General features: G+C 35.0%; 2 protein-coding genes across 2 annotated transcripts; one reads left to right on the top strand and one right to left on the bottom strand.

The window, feature by feature from the left end:
* The first annotated feature begins 4,649 nt into the window (after positions 1 to 4,649).
* On the top strand, positions 4,650 to 11,889 carry geko (olfaction protein geko). The gene is made up of 3 exons (XM_015524019.2): positions 4,650 to 5,238; positions 6,120 to 6,258; positions 11,043 to 11,889. The coding sequence occupies exons 1-3, from the start codon at positions 4,929 to 4,931 to the stop codon at positions 11,212 to 11,214; spliced, it is 621 nt and encodes a 206-aa protein (XP_015379505.1). The 5' UTR covers positions 4,650 to 4,928; the 3' UTR covers positions 11,215 to 11,889.
* Positions 11,876 to 19,089, bottom strand: LOC107173466 (uncharacterized). The gene is made up of 3 exons (XM_015524018.2): positions 18,845 to 19,089; positions 17,510 to 18,022; positions 11,876 to 13,464 (listed from the first exon to the last, which is right to left on the bottom strand). Exons 1-3 carry the CDS (start codon positions 18,949 to 18,951, stop codon positions 12,588 to 12,590), a joined length of 1,497 nt encoding a protein of 498 aa, XP_015379504.1. The 5' UTR covers positions 18,952 to 19,089; the 3' UTR covers positions 11,876 to 12,587.
* Between the last annotated feature and the right edge of the window lie 6,519 nt (positions 19,090 to 25,608).

Raw genomic sequence — 25,608 nt, 5'->3', positions numbered from 1 at the left:
GCCCGAATAGACGAGCGTTATAGATTTATAGTATAATTTAAAACAATATTATTTTCATACATTTCTCAGTGAATACATTAAAATAAAAATTTTGTGAAATGGGAATGCTTGACAACAATGTTGATTCGTCAAGTCAAACGTTAAAACGAACTTCGGCTATTGCCTCACTTTGGCTTATTGTTTACTACTCCACTGCGTCATCGAAAATCAAGTTCTTTCTGTAGGATTTTCAACGATTTCATGAAGTCATATACTTAAATATTTATATTTTATATTATGTTGTGCATACGAACTTCGACGTATATACAATATTAAAATATATACGTATATTGTTTTTGTAGTGCTCTCTCGCCAAAACTCGATGTCTCGTGTACACCGAGGATTTAATGCGACGGTGGGCTGTATGACATTCGGCAGTCAACTGCAAGCGGCATCGAATTTGATGGTTCGGAGGTAGGGACGTTTTTTAATGCTTCTCAAGTGGACTGCTGCTCTGCTCATTTTTATTTTTTCGTTCGCGGTGCGCTGCACAATTGACAACATAATATAATATTATTTGTACTCTGCACGTGGAATAATAATAGTAATAATAATAATAATTAAATGTATATAATCCGGAGTTCCGATATGTTTTTTTCCGCTAATTCCAAATGAGTGTTTATCTATTCAGCTCTCGATGACGACGACAACAGAACAACGTCTTCCTAATATGGGGGATATTACACGGGGTAGAGAACGTCCGCTGAAGAGTGTTACTCGATGCGTGTGCAGTATTACCCGTTTAAACTGCAGAAGGTAAAACGATGAAAATCCTCTAGCGGTGACTTAAAAGTTTTTTAAAGTTGTCAACTCACGGACAAACTCCCTGTGCACCCCGCTGTAATTTCACCAATACCGTAAGCTTAACCATCCGAAGCCAACTGCAATATAAATGGTATAAGTGCCTCTGGAGAGTTTGATGAGATACCCACATCTCTTTTTCACATTTTTCATCGTTGTGTTTTTGAAACATGATTACCATTCGATCCGTTTTATGTTAAATTAATTGAATTTAATGAACAGCAAAATATATGTATATGGTTGGATCTCTGGTTGATACTTTTACAATATTTTTTAATTAACTATTTAATTATTTGTCTTTCGATTGGCATGATATAGGTAATAAAAATTTTAAATGTTAACAATCGAAACGTTTTATTTCTGTAGTTCAGTGTATCAGTGACAAATAGATATTAAACTGGGGAATATGATAATAATATTGGGAAATACTGCACTTAGTAATTTTACTAAGTATATAATATATATATTATATACCTGCTAGTGTATTTTTAACAAATGGAAATATTTAGCAATAAGCAATCGAGTCACTGACATCCATAACATTTATGTTAATCGTGATCGTAAATGATGATTAGTATCTATGGTGTTGTATATAAGGATTAAGGGCTAGCGCTAGGTACCATCTACTCTTCACACAGATCCTCCCCTGCTGTCGGTTCAAACAGAAAAAAAAAAAAAAAAAAAAAAGGTACCATTTACTCACGCACAAAAAATATGTCAAAGGCAAACACCAACCAACAATGAAAAACGCGATTGTTTGCTCAAAATACAATTTTTAAAACTCTGACGCCTCTATAGACCATAGTATCAATTCATAAATTTTTTTTTTATTTTGTTTGTATGAAAGAGGTTAATTTTCTTTAAGCCCATTGGAATTCGATTTTTGATTTCATTATACTTAAAAGTTAAAACAAACAAAAAAGGTTATGAAAATTGATCATAATGTTCAAAATAATATTATACAGAAGTAGTTTAGAAATATTATAGTGAAAAATGAAAATCCAAGTCCAATGCACTTTATAGGTAGTGCTTCTCTTTCCAAAAAAATTACCGAAATCATATCGCGTGGATACGTGATCTGCAAGGAGTGGATATTTTTCTGTAAGACATGGTTGTTATGAACAAAAAAAAACAGTCACATGACGTGTTCCTTATGGTCATTGTATTTGTCTGTTTTTCGTAACCCACTCTACAAATTTATATTATATTATTTTTATAAATAAATACTAATATTCCTATCAATTATATCAAACTCCTATACTGCAGATCTTCCAATCGCGGCCATCAAAATAATGAAGTAATAACAACATTCAACAATCATAACTATGATAAGTGGTTACGATGCATGGACGCTGTACATATTGGCGAGTATCAGTGTGTGTGTGTTAACGATTTATTGAATACGGTCCAAGGTTGAGACGACTAACATAATACATCGATATAAGTGTTTTTTTCTCCTTTCAAGGCAACGAGTTTTGTCATCAAATAAAAACTATAGGCTAGATGTGACATTAAATAATTTTTTCCATCATAAACTCACATATTACAAGCTCACACAAAAATTACATAATATCGTGATAGAAACTAATCACTCCGATTTCACGATTGCTAATTATTTTAGTATCGTCAATATTATTATAATAATAATTGGCGAGTAACTACCTAAATAACTAGCGATACTAATTTTTACGATACATATCTCATAATAATATGTTTAACGACTTCAGTAAACAATAAAGAAACCAACTGTTAAGGTATATAATTTAACATATTATTGTATGTGTGTGTACGTACTCTGTTCGCTCTTCGTTGAAGTGATGTATAATAAAACATGTAATACCGGCGAGTGGTGGAGTGCAGTCAAACGTCTCGAGAACCTGTTGACTGGAAAAATGTAAGTTCGGACAATGACGATGGATCGATGCGAAAATCTAAAAATAAAAGGGGTTAGTCAGTGTATTATATATATTTATGATAATTTAATTGAATTGTGTACCGCGAGTAGCGAATGTTTAATATTAACGGACAATCGCACTCGACGGTCGTCGTTGAACGAGGCGAACTTAAGCAACGAGCGCCCTTGCGAACAATGCCACCGATCAATTCGGAAGGAAAAATACATGTCCGTAATCTGTATAATATTTATTATTTGTACCTCCTTATAATGCGCATGAACATTGTGATGAATATTTGATACAATTAAACGAATACGGAAAAAAAATCAAAAGTCACTCACATACAGCACATTGTGGCTTTTTGTTGGACCACAGTTGAATTGATTCTCGTATTGCAAAAGCGAAGAGTTTTCGTACATACACTCGAAAACCGAAACTATTATATAATAATAACGCATTATACTTATATTATAATATGTAGGACGTAGGTACACTTTAACATTCATTATTATTATTATACAGCACCGCGCATTGTCGATGTTTTCAGATTCGATCCGTCGAAACAACAGATGAATCGATTTCGACCTTTTTTTATCAAGTACCTATTTATAGCGAGGAACGCAACGCATTATTATAACATAGTATACACATGGTGTACCCTCGAATTTGTTTTGTTTTTTTCCTCGGAGCACACCCTCCAAATTAGCTCCGAAAATAACATGTATGTATATTGGCCCTACGCCCTTAATAAAGTAAATACAATGTACATAACAATTATTGGACCAAATTACAATACTGACATAATGATTGAGAACCGAAAAATACATTATAAAATATCGTAATAGGTGCATTTCATTAAAATAATATACGATCAAAATGTACAAAATATTTTTATGCCAATTGGTGAAAAAATAATCTGTACAGCATTGGCGTTCAACGCATGACAAGCCAAAGCGGCTCATTGGTCGACGATTTATATCTAAGTGGTCCTATGAAAAATATAAAATTTAATATAAAATCAACCACGTTGAGGTATCCTACCTTATAAAATACGTAAAATAACGATGGAATATGAAACTGATGAATCGATGATATCTTTTGGCAGCTCATTGAGAAACAGAGTACCCGCAGCACACCTAAACGTTTGGTCAAATAAGATAGGTCCAGCAAAAAGTAATTGTGATATAATCATTGTCGGTGTGCAGTATACGAGGGAAATGCAGAGAATTATACTTAAAACCTGGAAATTTCAGTTCAATCGCGTCTAAAACACAATTTCAGTATATTACTTCCTTTTTATCACTATCCAGAATGAAGACTTCACGTATGACTCCTGCGATTAACTAACGCGATTGGTGAGTGAAAAAAGGAAAATTCGAGCTATATCGATAAGTCCCCAATGCATGATGTCAAAGGTAGCTATAGCCTATATTATTATTATTAGTTCCACGGTTTCACTTTCTATAATACCGTTTGTACTTGGACGATCGTCGTTTGATAATATTATAATAATATTATTGTATTACATGGCCAATTATTATTATTATTATTATTCGAACGAACGATTACAGTGTTGCCAAATCAATACACAACGCGGCTGCATAGTAAAGTTAGTCGGATGCGGTAAGAACCGACACGACGCAGCTGTGATTTTGGTCTTTGTAATGTTTTTTTTTTTTTCAAACTCTACACTTTCACTTGTTCCAACTATAGTCAGCACTTCCTCGGGCGACGGTGTGGGGGCGGTCGGGAGAGGGGAGTCGCAAACTCAACTCGCTATAACAACATAATAGTAATAATAATAATAATATGTAGGCCAAACGCCTGGGCCGGATGGGTGAGAGGTTCGGGTGGCGGTGGAGGGGATCCGAAGGACGCCGGTCGCCGGTCGTTCCGACGCCGGCAACGACGTTACCGAACGCAATATCCGACGCGCACCGGCTCACCGCAGTCTCGTTCGCGTCCGTATAAACTAACAATATCATAATTACACATTCTTCCGATTTCGGTTTCATTTCGCTTTCGATTTCACTTTGATTCCCAAGACTGCCGTCGAACTGCATCAGCATTGAGCCTCGCCATGCGCTCGGGTCTTGCCGCCCACCGTAAACGCCGACACTGACATTACATTATACACGTAAAATATTACATACCTAGTGAAACACGTCATACCAGCACGGACATTAGGCCGCCATGGACTCGGGACTGGCACGGTTCGCCGTGCTCATAGTGTTGTTCTTCCTGTTGACCGGTGACTTAGCCGGCATGGTCAAGCACATGTTCGAGGAAGCCGGATACGGCGGGAAACAGCACAACAGCCATTATCATCCTCAGCAGCGGAACCAGCAGCGGTCTGCTGAAAAGTCGACGGGCCAAGGAATGGCTTGGTCGTCAGCTAAACCATCGGCGTCGGCGGGCCCACCCGATGACATCGGCGACAGTGAACGGATGGCGAACGACCAAGGCGAGGGTACCGACGAAGATCCCGACATGGAAGCGTTCGGTGAGCTATGGGTCGAAGTAAAAAAAAAAATACAAAATACAAAACAAAAAGACGACTATGACACGCGGGTAACACTTCAAGGTCACTACCGTGCGGTGTTTCGGTCTGTACTCTGTAGTACTTGGATAGACGTCCTCGTTCGACTTTTACGAGTATATACGTCGTGGATATATTACCTATTATCATTGGTACTTACATACTATAGGCCTTGGAAGAAACGCTTCCGTGGGTTACAGTGGTTCTAATCTTTTTCTTCTCCTTCCGTACATAATATATTTTCGTAATCTCTTTAGCAGGACGAATTCTTTCCTCAATTCCGTAGGCCGTGTTAGTTCTCAACACGCCCCCCCCCCCCCGACCAACGCTTTAAAGGCACACGTTTCGGGATTCGCAACACGTACAAAATAATATAAAAACGTCCAATTTCAATTAAATTGTCAATTAGTATTTTCGCGTATTTTAATTCACATCGGGAGACTAAACAGAAGATATTTCGTATTTCCAACCAAATCTTCCCACCCGATTATGCAATATAATATATAATATATATAGTGTTTCATTAATATAGTATATATTATTACGCGATATTATAAAGCCCGTTATACCACACTTTATGTATATACATAGTAGATTGATATAATATATTACTGCACACTGCACACACGACATATTATACATAATAATATCTTGTGGGTATAACGGCGCGCGTTTTTTTTTTTTTTTTTATCGTTGTACTAAAAAATGAAAATACCGGTTGGTTTTACTTTCATTCGTGTGCACCGGTTTTTACGATGTTTGTGCGTGCGTGTGTGTCTATTTTACAACGCGGTGTAATAATCGGACCTAATTATAATGTTGTTTGTTTTTAATTTTATTCACAGCCAAATCGTATTCGGCTCGAATGAAACTGGTCAACACCATCAAGGAATCGTGTTTGCCGAAACTCATTTGCGAACTGACTGCGTCTACGAATCGGGACTCGCTCACCGAATCCGAGAGATACCTGTTGTCGCTCATTAGGTATTATTATTATTTACTATATACCACGTAACCTGCCTGCTAAACGACGATATACCACGGTATTATACGGGCCTCGTGCTCGATGACAATAAGAGGTTTTCATTAGTTTACAACGTTGAAATCACCTGCTGCAGCGTATATAATTGTATAGTACACTGCAGTAGGTAAATCGTCTGCAATGACGATAATAATATCGAAATTGTTTATAATATACTTTCGATTTCACTTTAACTCGAGTCGGTAGTGGTATGTTTATATAGGTAAGCGACACTTAATAAAAAACGGTGACATCGACTGCACGCTAATAATGTATAGGATAGGCACAGTATAATACTCTGCAAGCAACAAAATGGATATTTTTCAACCGTTAAACATTGCAAATCGCAGTCGGTGGTAATATTATTTCGTTGCGTAATACTTTCCAACTAAGTCCAACGGCACAGCAGGTTGTATTTATGTTATTGTGCAATTTATTCAAGATTTTGTTTCAATATTGTATGTAGTGCGTCGGAAGTATGTAACTATGCTCGGTGCCCAAAAAAAATTAAAGATTTAATATTTCATATTATATATAATAGATAGCTTTTTAATTTTGTTTCCAACAAATGCGCTACACGTCCGAGTAGAAGTTATTCGTTGGAAGGTTTTCGGATAGAACGAGCATAATACCTATAGGATATTGTACGTATGACGACTTCACGTAGTATCTTAGGTATCTGCGATCATATTGACAATGACATAATACAATAATTATATTATCCACTGATGGTTTGAATTCTTTTTCACACGAGTTTCAAACGATGCTTAAGTGTTATGCTCATTGCTCGTCGCGAACAAAACCAATATGGAAAAAGACACGGTCCGGATGACGTGTCACGGGCGCACTCTGCGGAAAACGGATTTCGCCGAGGGAAACCGTGTACCGGAAATTGTTAGAAAATAAAATAACACTGCTAGACGATCGGAGCAATCATAAATCGCTTCACCGAGAACTGCACTACATGTATATGCGAGTGTCGTTATTTATGACTCGGGGAGGAATAATATGGTGAAAAAAATTAAGTGATAAATCTCTCGCGGAAAAGCACACAATATATACGCACGTCGTATATATTATATTATGTATATCATGATATTTATAACAACACAACAACAACAATAATTGTTCGCATTCGTATATGAGAATAATGATTTGCTGCGCATTTTCTCGTATATGTAAATTTCGAGTGCATAACTTGATAATATAAGTATATATAATATATTAAGTACAGTGGCACCTCTCCCGATGACGACGACGTTAAAAAGTATTTATTTTTTTATTATGTTAATATTTTTGTGTACGCAGCGTGACGAGAGAATACGCGTTAAAACGTGTCTCTCGTATGATAAAATATATACGCACTTTAAAACGCTTCGAAAAATAACATGAGGATCGACGATGATGATATTATTGTGTAGTCGAACGGCTATCGATCGAATGATATCATCACCACGAGAGACGATAATAGATGAGATAAGAGCTCTGTACTTACTCTGCGTGTTAATAAACATTCACCTGGTTGCCGGCAAGAGAATTTAATATAATAATTATTTAAAATATGTCGTAATATTCAAATCAACAATTTAATAGAATATTATTTACTATTGACACTCCTATGGAGTAAACGTTTCACCGGGTATCCTGGTTATTTAGGTACAGCGTGATTTATACTAAGCATCGTTCATCCTCTTCGTAACGTATTTTGTTCATATTTTATTCTCTTTATTTTTTTTTTTTTAATAACACACAATATGTAAATATACATACCTATTCGAGGACCTTGTTTTTATAACATTTAAGAAATACGTTCTGTAACAACATATATTTATTTTTTCACACACAAGAACCACCCATTTTATTTTAAGTTGTTTTTTTTCATCAAACGATCTGTTTTTCATTTTCTTGAAACGTTTACGAGAACATTTTGTGTTGTTTCCCTCTGTTTTCTAATGATAAGATTGAAATATGGAAGCTATGATGATTTGAAAAATATAGACATTTATATACTAATATCTATAGGCCATAAATAAACATTTTTATAATTTGTAAAAATTTGTAAAAAAATTGTTAGAATATAACTAATTAGAACGATAGATGATAATAAATATAATACATCTACATCATATTGAATATTTAATACTATTAAGGACTTTAATCCTTTATACAGATAAGTACAAACATTTTTTGACTCAAAAACCTCTTGTTCAGTCTAATTTCAATTCAGTTTTCAAAAAATATAAAATCATCTGCCAAGTAACTCACGATACAAAAATGAAGTATGAAATGAAAACAAATTTTTTTGTATACCGCACAAGGACAATCCTATAAAATGCTGTAAAATATGGTTCTCAAATACCTATATAAGGATCCAAAAATCAAAATTTGAACAACATTTGTGTTTAATTACCCCAACGAGCACCAACATATTATACATCGTGAATCCGTTTTATCGACGAATTAAAGGTCATAGGTAACATCAATGAACATCCTCAACAGTCATTTCGAGACAACCAGTGACGAAATCATTGGATATAGACAGTAATTGTTTGCTCAAGGCAATCAAAGCGTATCCATCTATTCAATGCATAAATTACAGATATCCTGTCCAATAATAGAAAAATTTCATATTAAAAAGAAGTTTGCAATGATAACAACAACAACAACAACAATAGTACCAGATACATATTATTAATGTGATGATCAACTATAAAACGGTTTACGCTTTTTATCGGGAATTTTACGAAATCGACTTTGGAATCAATTTTCAGCGTCGAGAAAATATAATAAAATTATGTATCCCAAGTTAACTTCTGAGTTCCCGTGCGTTTAACTCGCTACCTCAATCCATACTTGTTGCGATTGATTGCCACTATCATTCAATATTGACCACGGTTTACTGTGTATAGCTATTATATCTTCTAAAGTTCTAACCAACATACTGTTTAATACACAATCACAATACTATTATATCAACATACTTGTTAATTATTATATAATTTTTTTTATTATTATTCTGTACGGTTGTACGGTTGAGCTCAGTCCGTTATTAATAATAAAATAACACACAACCGATTTTGCGGAATATCCACCCGTTAATAATATTACTTATTTTTTTTTTTTTTGTTCCCTGTCGTCGACATGATTTACACGGGATTCCCCTCGCTCGATCCCCGAAACTTCTGATTTGGACTTAAAAATGTTTTTTTTTCTTACTAGGAGTTTGGCGCCACGGGGAAAAAACTAATAATAACTCGTGTCACTGATCGCGCGCACCGATCTCCAACGGGCCAATAATAATAATCCGAGGAAAATCGTCGTTGCCGACGGGAACCACGGCGTTCGCCCGCTTCCTCCTTTTGTGAATATTCAAAAGATTATTATTATTACTATTATTATTATTATTTTTCATCCGTGGCGGAGCGGGAAACCCTCGCAACGGTGTGGACCGGGCCGGGGAATCCTTTGGGGATTTGACAGCGAAGAAAGGAGCACCGCGTACACATACAGCAAGAGAAAGAGAGAGAGGGAGATTGGAATCGTAATTTTCTCGGCAAAATTAAACGTCACGTTTATATATATATATATAATATTACATATTATTATTATATTTTTCCCTCATCGAGACAAATAAAATCAAGTTTTTAAATTCGCATTTCGTATTATTATTATAATCTTTCTTTCATGAACGCCGACGATTTCGAGTGATTTGACTTTTTTATCGGTTTTTTTTTCATATATTATATTTATTACGCAGCAATTCGTGTGATAAAGATTTTCATCGTCGATAATATTAATATGAAAAAATACGAAAATTGCGATTCTAGCCTTGATTCTCCTCTGGTTCGTATTGTTGTTGTTATTATCGTACACGGTTTGTGCAATTACTGACGCGTTCGCCTCGAATTCTCGTCGCACAAGCTAGGCGTTGTCCGTAATTTGAACATCACATCTAAAACTTGACCTATATACTTAAGATTCTAACAACATAATACTTTCTCATGACGGATCGATCTTTTTCTATATTAACGTCAAAAGCAACATTTTTGATACGACTAAGGTCGAATTGCACTCGGCACAGCAAAAGGTAATAATCGAATTTCATTCATACCGATCATTATTTAGTATGTATTTAATTCTATAATATTATTACACAAATATGTTAACGAATATTAATTGATGGTCAGAATAATAATTTGTATTTTCAAAATATCAAAAGATTATTGTTTATATTATTATAATATCCATAACTGCTAAACTGCATACGGCTGTTAATTTTACAAAAATTAATAAACTATAATATGTATAAAAATGCGTTATTTTTCATAATTAATAAATAGCTCCAACAATATATATATATATATATATTGTTAATAAAATACATAATATTATATTATAATTACATTTTCAAAAAGATAAGTACTTACCTATTATTTTTAATTTTAGCTTATTTACAAATCAGTAACGTCGCATTTAATAACGTCACTGATTAGTTTGATTGTGATTTGAACGTTACCCTTTTTTAAACCAAAGTGAAATACAAACGATATGATTTAGGAAAAGCTAGCGTGGTTCAACAGTCCGCGTCAATACGACAAAACTGAAAATATGAAAGTATAAAAAATATTGATATTGCGTTTAGCAAATAACTAAAAATGTTTTATTACGCGTCGATTTTTGTTTGACCTTTATAATTATAAACCACATCAAATACATATTATTTTATTAAAACGATTTGTATTTACAGAGAAACAACTATTTCCACGACGGCCGAAGTGACGTCTAAATATCATTTCGCTGCGCACATGGGCCAACTCATCAACGGTATCGACAACACGGGATGTCACAACTTCTATCCCGGATGTCCGTTTCCCGGATTACAAGTGATGCAAATGATGAAGAAAGTGAAGATCTTGTAAAATAATAACTATACCTACGTGTGTGACGCCAACGCAGCGACCACAGTCTAGTCCTTAAACCTATATGCATCGTAATAATAATATAATAATTGTAATAAAATCGCGGTGTACCTATAACCACTTTTCAAAATGTAGGCAGACCTGCTGATGATTGTAGTGTACGACTTATTGTTTTAACATTAACGTCACTTGCAGTTGGTCAAAATGTACGAAATTAAGTGACTTTTTTTACGTCTACCTTCGCGAACATGTCTTGTGACACAAGATATAATATGTCCACGCCATCATCTTAGTAAAGTTGTCATGAGATGAAGTATTTTTATGTTATTACGGTGACCATCACTGACCAGTTGCGTAAAAGAAATCAATAACTTTATGTTTTTTTCTTTTTTATACATCTATATAAATAATTACAACCGATAATAATATATATGTATTATTATTAAAACATTACAATTATTATTATTATTATTAATAATATTATTATTATATGTGCATCGTATAAGGTATTTATAAGTTACCTCAATCTAAAGCCTGTATAAATATGATTTTATATTTTACACAATGTATAGGCAGTATATCTGCAGTTACCTAAATTATATACAAAATGTATTTATAAAATTAACTTAATAATGTATAAACAAAAAAAAAAATACAAAAGTTGTCCATAAGTACCTACACAGGTATTATTATTATATATGCAGTATAAATAGTTTAATTTAAGTTAAAGTTTTTATACGTATCACAAATACATGGTATGATGCAAATAATAATGGTAAAAAAATGAGCAACAAACATTGTCGTAGATCATACGCGGCGAGTGGTAACACAATAATATCGAGAGGGTCGATGATAACATGGATACAAAACATTGGCTATTAACACTGATACAAATAAATTATCATAACAGACGAGACGTGTGTGTGTACGGGGAGTATTATGCTTTATCCGAAAAGAAACATATGATGGGTAAGTGTAATGAGTTGCCGCGCGTAATACGATAACAATATTATTTACAATCACAAATCGCTTGTGTGTTAAAAAATTTTGACGAACGAGCACATTCATTAAACTACGACACATTACCTACCTATATTATGGGTCTGAAATCCACTACCGAATTTTTTACGCGCCTTATCCTATTTTCGTGTTATATTAACTGTATGATAATAATTTATTGTCCTTAAAAAATTGTACGAATACATAAATTAACGCACTTAAATAAATAATTGTTTTTTTATATATATATATATAAATATTAAATGGAGGTTAACACTGCACTTTTGGGAACGAGTGGGTACGAACTTAATCGCACCTTACCCCGTTACCCGCACATGCATACGCCCCAATATTGTACCGCTTTTATCGTCGCATCACTCCGAAGTTCTGGGAAACTGTAACTTTTTCCGCCTCTGGTAGGGCAACCGGTTGCCGATCACGTCGAAGTCTTCGATCGGCTGCCGCTGTGGAAGTCTGATGGTCGACGGACGACCACCAGTCGTTGAGGGGTCGTCGACGAACTTGATCGCACCGTCGGCATAGTAAACGCCTTTATAGTTGCCGTACTTGTCCAAGTCGGCCCTGAGCCCACCTGTGCCGGTTCTGTCGGGGAAAATCATTTTCACCCTTTTCGCTTGCCGGTTTCCACCCCCCACACCGCCGCTGCCATTTTGGTCGGACGGGAAAGCGAACTGCGAGACGCAGCAATTCGAGGCGCCGCCGTGATCGATCGCCGACGGAAACTTCATCGGCGCCGGCCTGGGACCGTCCAGTTGCAAGTCGTTCACCGAAGGCACGTCGTAGTACTGGCTTGGTGACCCGCTGAGTATTCTCGGGCTCTGTCGCAGGTCGTCGACTCGGGACTTGTATCCGTAACCAAAGTTCTGATGCGGTCTCGGGTACAGGGGAGCGTAGTTCTGCAGTTGCTGATCCGTGTACGGAGGCCGTTGCAGATACGGAGGTGGTTGCGAGTACGGAGGTCTTTGCAGATATGGAGGTTGTTGTGGATACGGAGGCTGCTGGTGGTTGACGTACTGCGGAGCGTACTGCGGTAGTTGTTGGTTGAAGAACCGGAAGAAACCGCCGTTGTGGTTGTTCAGGTAGTTGATCAGCTGGTCGGGATCTCTGGGACAGGTCGGATACGCGGTCGTACAATACTTGGGATCCCCTCGGGCGTTGTAACCCAACAATGCGGCCCGGCCGAACATGAGCAGAGGCGAGTCGTCCACAAAGTTCAACACGGTCAGCAACCTGAAAGCGACGCGACATATGAAATGATAATATAATAATTTAATATTTTTATAGCATAGATAGCATAAATCCTGCATTACTTATATATAACGATACAACACATATATATAGCCGCATACGTATAATTCATGTGGTCGATTAATCATCAATAATATAAATAGTAGTAATACCATAGAACGTAAGATTATATAATCATATAATCATATAATCGTAAGATTTTATCTTTTTAGCGCGTTCGTGCCATTCGATAGCACCCGAGTATATTTTATTTACAATTGGAATACATAAATATATGCTCTATAGTAAAGATTATGAATAACTCTGATTTTTAGTTGTATTTTTTGATTACTTTCCTCTTGCAGGTTACCTATCGAAAACGTTTGCGGTAAACAAACTTTCTGCTCTATGTATATTTTAAGCGTGTAAAAACTATTAGTACCAAAATATTTAAATATGTAAAATAATTATTATAGTTGCCAGTTTTTAATTTTTGAGCAAATTGTTCAAGCACGGATTATTCATATTTGAAAACGTGCTCTGCGTGATTTTTACAAATCTATCTTTATAGCATATCAATTTAAAATAGGTAGCCATTGTTTTACCACTAATTTTAACTATATAATACTGGTATTTAATTTTCTATGCGTTTAAAAAGTAAAAAGGATAAGTACAAATTTAAAAAATTAGAGCAAGTACCTAGGTCTAGTTCTTGATATTTAAGAATAATAATACTGTTGGAAATATACTACATTGGATCACATTTAATCGAACTTTTGTAAAAATCTTTTAAACCTCAATATCAGAAACCTGCGAGCAATTAAAATTAGAATTAGTTCAATTTGTGAAAACCATAATCAGTAAGTTCTTAATAATTTTTGTTTTTATTCAATCATAAGTCATAACTATTATACTCTAGCAAATATCAAATATCAAAAACTTAACTTATGCTTTACTATAACTAACAGGCATTTATCACCCAATGTTAATCATTTTATTTAACTATTTGAATGATATAAAATTCAATTTCAGGTAAAAAAAATTTGAATTTATGCCATTTAACTGTTGAAAACTACATATTTAAATTATTTTGAGTTCTCGTTGAGATATGTTAAGAATATTTTGCAGGGACGTTACACATCTCACCACTACATAATTCAATTAAGTATTGAAATTTCGACGTAGTACCTCAAACAAAAATGACTATTATACCTTACCTATACATAAAACATATAAAAAATAAACAAAATCACCTAGATGTCGTGACGTGGTTTGTCGCGATTTTTAGGTGTATAAGATCGATTTCAATTATCGGTGGGATGATGCGTGATATATCCATGTATGAGTGTTTGGAAAGTCTAAACGAAAATAATCATCGACAACTTGTGTGTGTGTGTTTGTGTGGGGTACCTACAATGTGTTTATTACGATACTGTCGTATATCTATATTGCAGTAATATATGCATCGGGTAAAAGTCACCTAGCGAAAGACGAAAAATGTATTACTGACGATGTGATGGTGGTGGGCGGGAAACGCGATTCGCCATATTTAACACATATTATATGCAAATCCGATCGAGTTCGGTGACTCTCGCCTATGTAATCTAATAGTAATAATTGTACAATAATATGCATTATAACAAGCGCTTAATATCGACATCGGTCGTTTTTGCGAGCGGCCCACGCAGCTCATTTCACCGGGACGGATTCATTTAGTAATTTTTTGGTGCGCGTAGGACTGGTAAATACGATGGCGGCCTCGGGAGATGAAAACTTTCGATACAATATAATATAGTATAAAATATTTTAATATATTATTTTATCAACGCTTTGTTGTTGTTGTTGTTATTATTATATCATTGTAGACTCACTTTTGGTGTTTACAAAACGATGTAAGGCGTAACGCAATAATTACAAATATTATTATTTTGTCACGCTGCACAATCGTTGTGCTCGACAATAGAGCAGTGTGTGTAACGATAGTACATAAAAATAATAATAACAAAAACATAATGGTTTATTCACGCGTGTATCATAATACTAGTAATAACAATTAATTATATTACATGTCCTAAGACTGACGACCGAACGCCACAGCAGGGCAAACGACTGTAACCCCAATCATCGGGAGTTCTTACATATAGATAAGCGTGCCATAAATACCTAACCATCTACCAGACGTATCGTACAGATGAATACAGTTAGGTAATGCCGAAAAGTTAATTCGCGACTGATCGCGAGTCTTTAATTAATTTTTGCCAAAACCGAAGACTGCAGTGATATGACTTTTATTTTAAGACATATCGAATTTGAGTTCAGCAGAACTGTAAATTTTATATTGTTAACTCAATTATTAGAGTGGATTAGCCTCTTTTCAAACTTAAAGGTAAAAACATTTTCGACGCTTAAGGATCAGTCTTTTATTTTGATATTTTAATTTTTAAACGAGAAATGAGTATGTGAAATATCAAAAATTAAAAAAGCTCATTATTATCTCGAGTAAAAATTAAAATATCGAAAAAATTCTATGCCTTGTCGACAACTGATAATTTTCCAACTTTTGAGTTTTGTAATTAATTGATTAACTCTAATATATAAGCTAGCAACAAAAAATTGGATCTAAAGAACTCAAAGACGGAGTCAACACATCATGCGCCAATACATCCTCTTAACTATATACATAAAAATCTACTCATCTACTCATTATGTCAACCTCGAGATTTACTTTATTGTTCCTCGATAAAGACCAATTATCACCGTTTGATGTACATAATTAAATTACCTCTAAAACGTAGACGTTATTAATAACTAAATAGTGAAGAATAAATACCTTTTAAATAGCTCATCACATTTTATAAACCGTTCAAATGATCGGGATTTATAGCGTATGTTTGCGCTTAATATAAAATATAAGTTTATAAGCAGACTCGTCAAACGTTTCAATGAAAAATGTCACAGTAAACTTAAAGCTCATGACCTCCAAAGGTCTTGGTGGGATCTCTGTCATTTTCTCGACCATAATAATAAATTACATATTACATTATATTATTATTATTATACGTCTAATGTGATGTGATTATGACGACTGCTGTTCGCCAAGCTGATACCTATCGGTCCATGTAGCGATTACCTACCCGTGCGCACGTTACCGGAAACTTAAGTTCCGGTGTGTATACAAATATGACATAATCACGACGTTTGAACTTTACGTGAACGCGCTGTTATCAAAGCAATAACACATCGTTTACCGAACGCATCATATATATATATATATATACAGGTATAATATCATTGCGCACTACCACGATTTCGGTAGCCTCCGCTTGTCGCCGTCCACCAGAGTCGACTATATATGCATTTAGTATAATAATGTATTTTCCAGAAGTGATCTGCGCGGTGAAAGGGTTTCCCGAGGGGAATCATATCGAGGAGGCGGCGGATACGTCGTTAATCTGTCGGCAAAAAAATGTTTATGATGCACAAGCCTATTGGCGGCGGTGGAACGCGTTTTTTTCCGTTACCCGGCAGTAAATCACGTCGCAATAAATAAGCGTTCGGCGGATTGTGGGTGAGTTGAAGAAAAAAACAAGTTAATTTCGATTTAAGCCCCGCGAAGCGAAATGTTTACGTTACGCATACCCACGCCCGCCAATTCCAATCTGTGTACCCGCGGAAAGGCGTAAAAAGCACGTCTCCGAGTGTCAAAGACACTTTTTCATTTCTTATCTGGACGGGCCACCGATCACAGACCGCATAGATTAATCCACGAAAAAAACGAGTGAGTCGACGACTGATATACGACTAAAACGCACTATGATATATTATATTTATATTATACGCAATTATCGGGTACGCGAAAAGATGATATATTATATTTGATATAATAACGACACCGCGACAAGCGCAAGTGACTATAAATAATAACTCAAAGTACACCATACATCTATCCGTACATATCAATAAATATATATATATACAAAGTGTGTAGGTATAATATTATTTAAGCCGTGTGTGTGTGTGTGTTTGTGTTTGTGTGTTCTGTACTCACGTGATCAGAGCGTCTTTGGTGAGGAACGGTATAGAAGACTGCTGTTGTTGTTGTTGCTGTTGGTAGTAACCAAATTGCTGGTTATAACCTGGTCTGGTTCCAGAGGACACTTCGCACAGCAGCCTGGGAACGCATCTCAGGTCGTCGTGTTGTGATATGGAACTCAGCGCCTGAACGACGGAGTTCTGCTGCAGGTAGCCGCCACCGGGACGGAGCCCATTGGGGCGGAATGGCGGTGGGTACGGTCCACCGTTTCCAGGGTACGGTGGAGGGTACGGTCCACCATTTCCAGGGTACGATGGAGGGTACGGCCCACCACCGTTTCCAGGATAAGGTGGAGGGTATGGCCTGCCACCAAGTGGTTGATCCGGAAAGGGTGGTCTGCCGATTTCGAAATAATCAGCGGTGGGTGGGCGGTTGGGCCGACCCGAAATCAACTGAGATCCATCCCCGAAAAGTCCCGAATATCTGGCGTCAGTACTTAAAACGGTTTCAATCATTTTCGTCAAGGACCTGCCACAGTAAACGTAAGACAATAATCCAATCATAATGCATAGGTGTACAGACACGCATAATGATTATAAATTTATTATTAAACTAGCTGAAGTCCTTTGAGAAATGGAAATATTAGTAATAATATAATATAATGAGTTATCAAATCTTATCGAAAAATGTAATTTAAAGGCTTTAGTAGCAAACTCACAAAGCATTCTTAGCAGTTTTTGTAATTTAAAAATATTATCAATATAGAGTGCATAAAAAATGTTGAAACAATTATTAGGTATTTAAAAAAAAAAAGACGTTTATGGTAGAATCGATTTACTCTCAAAATCAAAAGAAACAGACAATCGCGAGTATAAGTTATAACAGCTATTGCAATCATGGTCAAAATAAATCGATTTATTAAACCGCATAATCACTGATAGTGGTTAAATAGGTATAGATGCCCTACACTGGATATCATCATATTATATTATTATGAATTATTCGATGTACCTAATAAGTTTTTAAAATAAAATGTGTATCCTATATGAACACTAAACTTAGATTCGGACTATTCGGAGAACAAATCGTATTTCGAATTCTGAAAATTAACCCAGATATTCACAAATAGGTAATCAAAAATAGGAACCATAAAACATAATTTAATGCTAAAAACAGATTCTGATCTCACTTAGGTACACTAGGTAATGAATCATTTTTTTCTTGATCAATCAAATGAATAGTTTTTTTTTTTCATACGATGTTGATAAAATTTGAATGATATAGTACACATTATTATTTAATAATTTCAATAGTAATAATCGCTGTCAATTATTATCGTATAATACTCACGTCAAGAACTCGTCCACTCCTCTGGTGGTGTTTTTGCCATTCGACAAAACCACCGCGAACCCGCAGCAACACCACATCAGGGTGACGACACACCTCGAGACCACCATCGCTGAAGATCCTGTAGTTTTTTTCAGGATATTTTGGCGGTTTGAAACGATTATTGTAGCAGACGTTCGCAGAAATCTTTTACGATAAATATTCCGATGGTCGGACAGCGAAGAGTGCCAAAACTGGTGTGGTCGACGGTGGCGACGGCGGTCGGTCCGGTGCCGCGAAAAAAATTGTAAAAAGCGCACGCCTACGCTCCGACTTCGCCCACCCGAACACCGCCTGCACGCGATGCCGGTAACCCGCGATCGACACACGGTGGCGGTGGCGGATTTCGCGCAGAGTGAACTTTCACAACAATTAAAATGACATCATAATATTATTATTATACGCGGGCCGACGAGAAAACAACCGAGTACAATAATAATAACAATATGACAAGCACGAACACAACGGCGACTGAATTGATTTAGTGGCTAATTAAAATTTATTATCGCATAAACTCGCACGAATTTTTATTACGATTATTTGTAATAACGAATATGAATACTTACTTGGTTTACGGACAACGACTCGGCGACGACGACGATCGCCGACAAACTGCGCACGCGAAACACCACTCGTCGAGAGTATCTGACGATGAATAATAATGATAATGATATGTTACCATCGAGTAAGGTACCTACATTATACACGCTGATCGCAAATCGTGTGCGATAGTCGAAACATTTAACAAGCGCGCCCCGGGGAAAACGTACGCTAAATCTATGGTAATAATAAATGTTATATTATTTGCGTATTTGCACCGTTTCCAATCGATTATCGTCGAACGCGTTTTACATATTTTTTTCGACTGTGTTTTCCCCCCGGAAAATTATAGCTCCGTCTCGTCGAGTTTTTGTTTTTCCCGGAGAACGATAGCGGCGTATAATTTACACTCTATATAAACATGTAAATGTTATAAAATGTATATATATATATATATATATATATATATATATATATTTATGAAATTGAAACGTGTCGGCGCCGGCGCAATAACAATTAAATTAGAACGCGGTACTACGCGAGTGCATATTTATATAGATATAATAGGTTAATGGTAAAAATGTATTTCAAAAAACTCATTTTTATACAGAGCGTTTCAGGGAATTCTGTGCAAACTTAGAAAATTATAATCACTCGTCGACGACCGAAATCGAAAATGCAAATTTTCCGTTATTTTTTGAGACGTTTATAACAATAATACAATACCTATTAACATAGGTAGTAGGTAGTTCTGATATTCTTCTTGACATCTCGAATATTACAATAGTAAAAAAACACAATGTGGGCCAATTCGTTTTTTATTGAAACGACAATATTTAAGTATTTATCTTAGTTTTTTTTTTTGTTGATCGCTTGATTTGTCACCAAAAAACTATCGAACTGTTGTCCTCTTACATCTGTGGTTAAATATCAAAGGTGGTTTGGTGGAGGAAACTGCAACCCTCATGGTGTATTAATTATTATTGAAATAAATTTAACATTGAACCAGATATCTAAACAAAACTATCCTTAAAATCCCCGATCTTGTATTCACAATGTATTTCATTCACACAATGAAAAAATAGATATATATCATTTCGATTCTAGTCGTGGCCGACATCGTGGGTATTCATTCACTAAGTTTATGAGAACAACCTAAAGCACTCTGTACATAAGCGTCACACTATTGAACTTGCGTGTACAATACAAGTAAAATAATGGTTTTCGGCGGTGACCCTAAAGGCATAACATTTTTTAAAAAAAATGTATTAAGCACTCACCGTTTTTATATGAGACACTTGTTGCATGACTGTATATAGGTCACACCGATTAACGGAAAAACGTGTGGCAGTGTACAATAATTACTATAACAATCGGCTGCGTGCGGTATTATAGTAGGTATACTTTACCAGTTATATCTAACTTACCTAGCTATTATGTAAACACATTTTTTGTTTCATTAAAAGCTCTTGGAAAATAATAATATTACATAAAATAATTAAATAGAACGGTAATTATTGTGTGTATTATGCCACCTACTAAACACTACACTGAAACCCCTCAATACCTGATATTCTCGATCATTGAAATTTCGTCAGCTATTGAAGTTTAAGGAGAAGTTCCACTGTATATAGTTTGTGGCAGGCACGTCATGATGAAGGGTGGGCTAACCATCATCATCGAACTTACCGTTGAGATAGTTGTAAAAAATATGATAGCTATAAATCATGGGGCGCAATCGTGTTGTTTTTATCATTTAAAAAAATAGAACGGCAGTAAGGCCATAAGGGGTGTAATGTAACTACGCTAACCGTTCACCGTGCCGTATGCATTTTAGCTTTTTTTTTCTAATACTTCTTCTTTTCCTGTGAAAAATAAAATAAAAGCACTGGAAAGATGTGTTATAGTTATTGTGATATTGATTATGTTCGTTTAATTTTACTTATTTTTTTTCAAACACGTTTTTTCTATATTAGTACAATAATTGACCTACAGGCTACAGATAGTTATTTAGTAATTACCAATAATTGTTGTTATATTATATTCATGATCTTAATGAAAATAATTTGATATCTATGGTTATATTAAAAAGAATAAAATATAAGAGTAAAAATATGAATTTGTAAATAATGTACAGATTCATGACGCAGAATGTTATAATATTAAGTTTTTATCTTATTATTAATGTATAGCAAATCACAACAATCAATAATAACTACTCTTACTTATCATCAAAACATCAAAAAGAAAATAAAGTCTAAAAATTGCATTCCTGTAATATGTGCATAGTAGACGTTTTTGTTTTAATGCATCGTCTAGACTCTATATAGACAATATACAAACAGTCAAAAAGATATATTATTTAAATTATTATGGTCAATGCACCTACAAATTATATAATTATGAGTACTACATTATGATATACTAAAATTATATCGAATGTATTTTCACCAGCTGTTGTCTATAGTATAATTTCAAAACTGCCTGCAAACATTTGGTCAATTAAAATACTAAAATTAAGTGCCCGGAATATTTATATATATATATATAGATATAGATAGTGCAGGTTTGACATTTATATCGTAAATCAAATTCTCAATCGTCGTCAATCACAACGTACACGTTTGCGTAACAAATCGGAATTCCCACACCCATATGTGTTCAGCAATACAGAATGATTCACCAAAACATGAACACCTACTATTTGACTTAGCATTATTCAGCAGATCGATTTTTGAAAATTTTGATTTTTGATATACTTAACATTGTTTATCAAATTTTGAAATTATTGATATTAATGGATTAATATCAATAATTTAAAATAATAAAATAATTAATTAAAATTAGTCAAAGAGCCATCCTGTATCTGTATATATATTATAATCGAGCGGCGAATGGGTTATGCTTGCATTTAAGTCTCCAAAGGCGTAAGTACAATATTGTTATATCCATTCTGTCTTGTATGTACTACCCACGGTGGTATCGCATCTGCACAGAACGTCACGTGCCGAACTGATGTCGAGACGTGTTGCGAAAATGCGTTAGCGGTAACCCAATTTTTTGGCATAACGACGGCCGCGCGCGATTATTGCGTGTACGGAGCGCGTATCTCGACAAATTGTGTTTGCGCGTGATACGATCGTAAAATACTGATCTAAACCTAGTCAATAAATCAATCATCCCCCTACAATGACTTCTCTGTGAATACAAAAAACAACCGACTCGGATTTGTTCGCACAGCCCACCAATACACCCAAGATGAGAAGATTCATTCATCTGTAACACCTGCAGGGCGTGAAACACAAAAGTCATGTATACAGAAATTTTCGGGAAGAAGGTTGAGGATTAGCCACCTACTCAATACCTTCCCCCTCGGAGTGGATATAAATATGTATAATATATAGGTACCCACCATGCTTTTTACTATATGGGTGGTGACCATCTCCGCACAGAACAGTGTCAATATGTTTTATCGTTGAATTCAAATTCAACTCATCCAATTACACCAATGACCTACTCAATAGACGCGGGACACTCGACTTCAACTGCGTGTGTAGCTTAAAGTAACATAAAGTAGATCAAAATTTTTTTTTTTAATTCACAACGATGTTTTAGATTACGTTTATAAAAAAAAAAACCAAAAGGCCGTGAGATTCTGATTGCCTGCATCCCGTAAAAATGTGATAACTGATAATATGACATGATATTAAATAATAATATTATTATCGTATATTTTTGATTATATAACGCACGTGTATGATAATAAACGAATTTTTAATGAATAAAACCGGCGGGCAATCAATGACGACACCTCACGGTGATATATATTAACCAAGATTTCACGATCCGTCAAAAGAACAATATGTATGTAAGCTGAATGATTATGATGCGCCTGCAGTTATTAGTCGAAGCGAGAGCATCGCAAACCGTGTCGACATATAACTTCTGAACACCCATCGTTTCGTCATGATTTTTTTGATTTTTTTCAGTACATAGATTATATCTTAGTAGTAATATTATAAATATATATTTTATACTGTTTTGTAGCTTCCACATTCTAATGACCTTTCGCACGCAAATCTTCGTATGATTGTGCAGTAGGTATATAATATATAATATGTAATAGGTTCATTTGACGTCTGCAATTTCAACCTCCTTCAGAAAATATAGAAAACCACCCAACTGCCCAAGATTAGTTATATTTTAACTAAACAAAAAATATAGTTTGTTTTATTTAAAATATAATTTGTTTTTTATGTTTTATTGTATTTTATTATATAGGTTAGAGTACCTACTAACCTATTTATATTATGCTTACCGTTTTACACGAAAAACAATAAGGAAATTATAAAAATTTATGCGTTTTCCTTATTAAAATGTATAGGCGTCTCACTTATCATTTTATAGCATCATCGGGGCCAAACTAAAGAGGGCAGAGTGGAAACGTCCCCTGCAGGGCTAAAATACTTTTATGAGTCATAACTTATGACTGTTACGAGGCACTCGGAAAAAGACAGAATAATTTTACATTTTAGTTTCATAAAGAAAGATTAATTTAAAAAAAAAATTGCATTAAAAAAATTTCGAATATTTAAGTATATTTTTATACTTATCAGCAGTGGCCTAATTAAGAAGGAATGAGGGGGATAGATCTTCCCAAAACTTTTATTTCCCTGCTAACATTTTATATTTGGTTGGGTAGGTTACTGTATGAGGCTTACATATTTTGTTAAACATATGTAAACCACCCAAACTAAATTCTCAACTACAGTCGTTGTACAGTACATACATAACAAACACGCATACTTATATATATTGTATATTACCTAAACTAAATACCAACTTCTTGTACATATAAAATTAAAAAATATTTTAAGAGATACATTTATGATAACTTATATGTACCCATTATTTTATAAATCAGAGCCTGAACATATGTTCACAATTCCACTTTTACTCAATATATAGAGTAGCTACAATAATATGTCTTGATGACCATATTTTTGAATATTTGGTTTCGATAATTATATGTTAGTTACTTGCTATGATGTCTATCAAAACAAACTTTTTTTTTACAGGAGATGCAAATATTACGTACCTATGCAAATCGAAAAAAACGAGCGATGTTTCTGAATTAGGCAATAATCTTAATTTATCATGGATAGTTAATAGCTGTATACAATATATTGGGGGCAATAATAATTTAAAAATTATAGTATAGGTATTCAATTAAATATGTTCAAATGATCAAAAATAATTGAATAAATATTGCATGCAATTAATGTTTTATGTAAAACCTTTATTATTAAGGTTCACTATCTACGAGTACATAAAGCTTAATAACTCATTAACTATATTATTATATAGAACGTTGTAACGCGTTTAATACGTGGTATTGCGAAATCCAGCTAGTCGGTGAGAATTTCTGGTCACTGAATTTTCTGCTAAAAAATATAATATATAATCGACCAGCCGTTAAGATTGTAAGTGTCGTTTCAAAATCGGCACATGCAACATATGAATTCGTGGCATAACACGGTTGCGATCTATCTAAAAAAACTTATTTTATAATAACGTCCGCAGCTGTCCGGAATGCGACCCTGATTTGACGTTACTCGGATTGATTCACCAACCATGCTAACCCGCGCGGCGATCTGTCCGTTAACGAATTTATCAGATTTTAATTATTAGAATAAAATCATTACCAAAGAAAATATTGTGAACAAGCGGGCTTGTTGCTTTCTATCGCAATCGCACGACCATAAGTGATGGAAGTCGGTTAGAAATTTATTGTTTCGTTCATTGAGCGCAAACGACAATGCAATTCAAAAAATTACGTCGCTGCAGATCCAAACCCCCGGACGAATTTCATAAGACCACAGGCACATACCATGTATGACTTACGATCTAGACACGACTTCCGGAAGACTCGAAACGGTCTTACGCGGAGGACTGGTCACACTCGTTATGTGGAGTTCGTCACGTGCGCCGCAAAAATCGCTGCTGCAGTGCCCGGCGGTAGGGACTTCCACTTCCGGCGCCGCAGCGACCGCAATCCGGTTTTTTTCAAGGTTCACGCCGTTGCACAACCTGCGAGACACGCCGATGACCACTACCGCGGTACGACTGGTACACCAGTGCAATGCAGTATAATATAAAACTCGGTAATAATGGGCACTTTCGTTTTT

The sequence above is a fragment of the Diuraphis noxia genome, unplaced genomic scaffold, assembly GCF_037042655.1.
Source record: "Diuraphis noxia isolate RWA-SAM2 unplaced genomic scaffold, SU_Dnox_SAM2 contig0005, whole genome shotgun sequence".
NCBI lineage: Eukaryota > Metazoa > Arthropoda > Insecta > Hemiptera > Aphididae > Diuraphis > Diuraphis noxia.
The sequence above is the reverse complement of the archived record's forward strand: the minus strand, read 5'-3'. Positions and strand labels throughout refer to the sequence as shown.